Source organism: Priapulus caudatus, unplaced genomic scaffold, assembly GCF_000485595.1.
Source record: "Priapulus caudatus unplaced genomic scaffold, Priapulus_caudatus-5.0.1 Scaffold506, whole genome shotgun sequence".
NCBI lineage: Eukaryota > Metazoa > Priapulida > Priapulimorpha > Priapulimorphida > Priapulidae > Priapulus > Priapulus caudatus.
This window is the reverse complement of record NW_014577567.1, coordinates 1-6,049: the sequence shown is the minus strand read 5'-3', so window position 1 is coordinate 6,049 and position 6,049 is coordinate 1. Positions and strand designations below refer to the sequence as shown.

General features: G+C 48.2%; 1 protein-coding gene across 1 annotated transcript in view; it reads right to left on the bottom strand.

The window, feature by feature from the left end:
- The window catches only part of LOC106811127 (fatty acyl-CoA reductase 1-like), a 16,384-nt gene extending 13,350 nt beyond the window's left edge, over window positions 1-3,034 (bottom strand). Inside the window, exons 1-2 of the mRNA XM_014814668.1 lie at window positions 2,926-3,034; window positions 99-276 (exon numbers count right to left, since the gene is read on the bottom strand). Of these exons, the coding sequence (XP_014670154.1) occupies window positions 99-272 (174 nt within the window). The 5' untranslated portion in view covers window positions 273-276; window positions 2,926-3,034. The remainder of the gene's footprint in view (window positions 1-98; window positions 277-2,925) is intronic.
- Window positions 3,035-6,049: the final 3,015 nt, after the last annotated feature.

Here is a 6,049-nt window from a genome sequence, read left to right as displayed (position 1 = left end):
GAGCTAATCCTACGCACACACTGCAGTACGACAGCCAGCAAACCACACCACTGAGCTAATCCTACGCACACGCTACAGTACGACAGCCAGCGACTCACGGGCATGGGCTCCCGCCACGCGGCGCCGATGATGGATGGTCGGATGATGGCGGTCGGGATGTCGCCTCTGCCCTCGGCCACCAGGTGTTCTGCGAGCGCCTTCGTGTACGTGTACGTGTTGGGACGCGATCCGAGCAGGTGTGACGTCACGGCATCACACATGTCATCGTCCATCCACCTACACAACAGATAGAGAGGGTGTGAGAGAGAGATAGATAGAGAGGGGGAGAGAGGGGAGAGGGCAGATAGTGAGAAAGAGAAAGGGAGAAAGGGAGAGAGAGAGAGAGAGAGAAGAGAGAAAAAGAGAGAGGGAGAAAGAGAGAGAGAGAGAAGACAGAAAGCGAGAGAGAGAGAGAGAGAGAAGAGAGAAAACGAGAGAGAGAGAGAGAGAAAGAGAAAGAGGGAAACAGAGAGAGGGAGAGAGAGAAAGAGAGAGAGGGAGAGAGAGTGAGAGAGAGAAAGAGAAAGAGAGAGACACAGAGAGAGAGAGAGAAAGAGAGAGAGAGAGGTGGGAGAGCAATGAAAACACAGTATGTACGTATGCATGTATAAATCTATACGTACATATAGAGGCGGCATATATATTCCATTGTGGTGGTTGCACATTTTAACTGCCATGCAAAGAAAATGTCTAAAGTGTCATTTACAGACAGGTGTTCCTTCTATGGAGGTGGTTTCATCGCATAACAACCACTCAAAGGAAACACGCCACACGTGTCGTTTACAGACAAGTGTACATTCGATAGCGGGGCCTGCTAACACAGGTTTAACTGCATACAGGCTCGACTGTTCTACAGTAGGAAAACCCGGCGAGACAAGGAGACAAAGAGCGTTCCGGGCCGTTTGTTTATTTATTGGAATATCCCACCATATAAACTCGTGCACAGCGTTTCCCCTGCATTGACACGAGCGAGGCGTGTCTATTTTAGTGCGAATTTACCACCTCACAGACATTTTTGGCCCGGGGAACCACTGCGTGCATATTAAATATTTATTGAATAGACGCAAGTTCACGTACCTCTCTACGCCAAACAAGATGTGTGTATCTACTGATAACTAGAGGAAACAATATATTGGAATGGTAAGACAAGGAAACTCTGCTGAAATGATATGATGCTCATCACAGACTTATTGCATACAACTTGCTCATACAACTGCTGCAAATTACATTCACTCAACCACTAATGTAATAAATAAAAGAGAAGGTACTTGAAAGAGTTTCGTGGTTAAAACGTTAGTATTATTTTTAGTAATTTAGCATTATGATATCATGAGACGATAACAAACAATATACAAGTGCTGCAGAGCGACAGCGCTCAACTGACGTGTACTGTAGCCGGGTATTCTTCTGATAAACTCACTGGCGCTCACCTGGCACCCGAATCAAAGTGCGCGCCAAATCCGCGCGCAACGCTGCGGGCCAGACATCGGGCGTGATATACCGGCTCTTCGCCTCATACCCGGTAGTAAACATGTAATAAAGAATGATAGCCTGTGTAAAACTTTAATATGAGCTTCGCTATACGTTAACCGTTACTCATGGAGTATGGCGTCGTCAGCCGACCCGAGCATAGTGGTGCGGTTGGGTGGGGGAGGGGTGGGTGGACGGTTTGGGGGGGGAGCCAGGTGGCGGGGACTTGGCTTACATGCACGCAGAAACGCAGGTTCAGCCTTCTTCTGTCTAAACCAGACACAGCACAAGTTCACTGTTTCACGGAGCGGCCCTGGCCTCTTGGAAGGGGGTCAAAAGGTGTATTCAGACACTTACTCTTCGGCAACGTGGCAGGCGAAAAGGTCAGATCTTCCCATGGGATCCTTTCAATAAAGTGAAAAAAAATGGGCTGGTCAGCGCTGCAAGACAAAAAGCATTTTGCAACTCAGTATGTTAGAACCCCATGTCCTCAGTAAAATGTGTGATATCTGACCTTGGTCGCACCCCTGCCTTTGAGCCCTGTGACCTCGCAATTCTGCACATGGTGATTTCGCTCGCGTTTCCTCGCCAATCACCTATACCCACCCCAGAATATGCTGGAGGGGTAGGCTCGCGAGGTCCCGTTGAGATTTAGTGGCTGGCGGGCATTTCCGGTATTTCCTGGCGTATATCTTAAGTTTAAAGCGGCGGGACAATATTCCCGTCATTGAACAGTTTTGACACATCTCGGACCTTTGACCCTCTGACGGCCAGCTAAATGTCGACTATCTGGCCGAGTCCTTCGTCGATCGCAGAACCGGCGCTACCGCCGCCCCACGTGCGCCATATCAAGATCGATACGTCGAGGCGGGCTTAAGATTTGATGCGTGCCACACCGGAACGGACGACAACGGACCGGTCAACAGACGGACGATGCATCGGCACGTGGCGTTGCTTTCGTATTGGGACAATTCCCGACCGCGATTGCTACTAAAGCTGGCCATCTCGCTCTCCGTCCAGCCTGAGCGCTAAGAACAAAATCGATAGAGTAGGTATTAATACTCAGCAATACATAGTACTTACACATCACACATGCCCGTCTGGTAGCCAGATTGAATATCGACTAAACATATTACAGCACAATAGCTAGGAGCAAAATTAAAACAGATGTTTGTTTAGGTCAGTCAAGCTTTCTCACAATAGGATACGCATTAGAATATAGTATCATATACGGAATAGTATCTATATATATAATATATAGTAATCATATATAATATATATTATGCCGATCGAATGCACTTTCATCAGTCGCTATGCCTATATTATGACCGAGCTCGTGGATTTCATGCGTATGTGACAGCGTTATAAGAAGATGAAAGGAGCCGGTCAGGGATTTGATATTTCCCGTAAGCTCACTGAGACCCAGCGCGTCTAATCAGGGTGCTGTGGACACATGGCCGGTGAGATAAGACCGCACTCGCTCTATCTCCTTCCTATCACAGTTGGGCGTACGCGCGTTCGATGAATTGACCCCCCAGAGAGTGCCCTGAGACGCAAGATACTGTAAAATTGGCCTTTTGTTCTGTGGGTTATTATTTCGTGTTATTCGATGTTCGTGGGTCTTTTATTCAATGCCACTGAATTATGTACGCCCACACGAACATATTAGTGTAGCATATGTTCAATTTGCCGGTTCCGGAGTGGAGGCACCGCAAAGACGCGGAACGGCCTTGTCGCCCTGTGTGTGAGTACTAGTAATATATACTATCAACACACGTCTCAGACATGTTTTAGTGCAGAGTCTACTCGGGGGTTAGTATTGCTGTTTGTATAACATTATTAGGTTATATATTTTTGGGGAAAATAAATTCCTTGGGGAAGGCTTGATCGCACGAATTTTAAAAGCAACGAAGCATGGTTATTCTTTTATTGAAACAAGAAAATTGAAACCCAACCGAAAATGAAGTAAGACTTTACAGTAGAGTTTAACCCAAACAGCCACGCCATACACACAGACCACCTAAACACACCACGAGACCCGGCACACCCGCGCAGGCATGGAAGGATCCCCTACGCACAGCCTAGCAGCTATCGCTGTCACTAAGACGTTACAGAACTAGATACATGTCATGTGGCACATAGAGGTATAGCTCAGGCGACGAAATGGATGTATAAGGGGCGGTAATCCACCGTGGCATTAAAACAGGACTAGTTGCTATGGTAGCCACAATAAAGTATGGCAGCAAGAAGGTAACCACCACGTATGACGGTGGCATTAGACAAGATACATTGCTATGGCAGCGAAAATGCAAGTGTGGAGCAGAGGTACCCAACAAGGTATAACGGGAGCTTAGACAAGATAATTGATGGTCATACTGGATGGTATCATAAGTACAAGGCTAAAGGCATGTGTGAAAAGCTTACATTGCTGATCATTGGCTGGAAGCTTGCCGACACAGTAGTGTGATGACATGTTTGGTACTCCCACGCCGACGTTTCAGAGTATGGCTATGCTGTAACGGCGAGAAGAGTTAAAATGCAAGTGCCTGTAGATTTGAGCCAGGCCCATATCCTGTCGCTCTCTGTCTGTCTCCTCTCACTGGGTGTGCTCTGCTCTGTGCTGCTGTCTGCTGTCTCTGTCTGTCTGTGTCCCTCTGTCCTCTGTCTGTCTTAGTTCTCTGTCGTCTGTCTCTGTGCTGTCTGCTGTCTCTGGTTCTCTGTCTCTGTGTCGTCTGGTCTCTGTTCTGCTGTCGTGCTCTCTCTCTGACACTCGGCTATTCTCGCGCTGCTCTTCTCTGCGTGCGGTCTCTCTCGAGTCTCTCTCTGCTCCTCTCTCTTCTTGGTCTCTGTCTCTGATCTCTGTCCTCTGGTCTCTGTCCTCTAGTCTCTGTGTCCTGGCATGTCTCGTGTGCTACTGGTCTCTGTCTCTGTCTGCTCTGTCGGTACTCGTCTCTGGTCTCTGTCTCTTGTCTCTGTGCTCTGTGCTCTCTGTCATCTGTCGTCTGTCCTAGTCTCTGTCCGTCTGTCTCTGTTGTCTGTCTCTGTTCTCTGTCGTCTGTCTCTGTCTCGTGTCTCTGTCTCCTGTCTTATCCTCTCTCTTCCTCGTCTCCCGATAGTCTCGTCTCTCTCCCGTCTCCTCTGCTGCGTTCTGTGCCCTCCCTCCTCCTCCCTCGCCTGCCCCTCACGCTCCCCTCTCATGCGGAATCCATGCTCCACCTCCCCCGCTCTCTCTCTCCTCCTCACTCTCTCTCCTTCTCTCGTCTCTCGCTCCTACACTCGGTCGGGTCTCCCCGTCCTCTCTCTTGCTCTGGGTCCATCATCTCGTCTCCTTCGTGCGTCTCTCGGTCTCTCTCCGTCTCACGACTCAGCTCCTTTCCGTCCTTCCTTTTCCCCCATGCCTCTCTCTCTATCTAGCTCTCACGCCTGGCAACCCACAATAATTGAGCTAGTTAACTGAGTGGAAAGTACAGATCAAATTGTAAAGGCACAGCAACCAACCCAGAACTACATTCCAACAGTTGCTAAGCTCAATCGGGAAGCACGCCGTAAAATGATTGCCAAGGGCCCGTGTTTACACCGACTCGCACCGCAAGCATGAAAATTAATCTTGGGTGCTTTTTCAAAAAACTTAAACACTGTCAGTGGACAAAGTTTTTAAACTGTATCGAGCGCCGAATGTACCTGTATATGTACAGCCAAGAAAATTACGATGCCAATCATAGCCGTGTGAATTCTCACATCAATTTTATCTTGGCTTAGCTAACGCGCATCTTGCAGTAACTGTCACGGTAACTAGAATATTACAAACAAGATAAGTCTCACTCTATCCAACTACGCATGATTGACGTTTAATCGTGTATCCCGGGCGAGGTTGATATTGACACCGGTGCGCCTAGGACTAGATTGGGTGTTTTAGCCGGCTTGCATCGGGAAACTCTACTTCTAAACCGGTCTATAAAAACTAGTATGAGTATGTACGAGCTGAGAACGATGGTATGTCGGAAACGATTGGAATATGTTTACATAATCCGGATACTCATTCGAGTATCGGGGCGACGCGTTCTATGCCACATATGTCTAATGAAAACCCATAACACTTTACGGTTTGCATCGGTGATAAATAGAAAATTTCAGACGTTCCTTCAGAGATGGCCAATTACTCGGATCACGCTAACTATAAACTGGGGTGCGCGGCCGTTTGAGGAAAACGTCCTGCCCCCTGTTTGATCGTGTTGCGGCCCGTTTTAAATTACACCGACAAATCTAAAAGTTTGCTAGCAGCGGGAATGCCGATCGGCCCTCAGAATTGCGTGGTTCCGAGCCACGGCAGGCAGAGTTGAGGGAGACCAGGAACATCCGTGCCGCATGCGCACGAACGACAGATAGCACAAGTTAACTCTGAACAATGGCACAGATTAACCTGTCCCTAACCTGTACACCGATCGCTATCTATATTATAAAAGAAGGGCCAAATAACCGTCTATGGGTGTGGTGGCGATTTTGAACGGCATTAATTAGTCGTAACGGTAAATACCGCCGG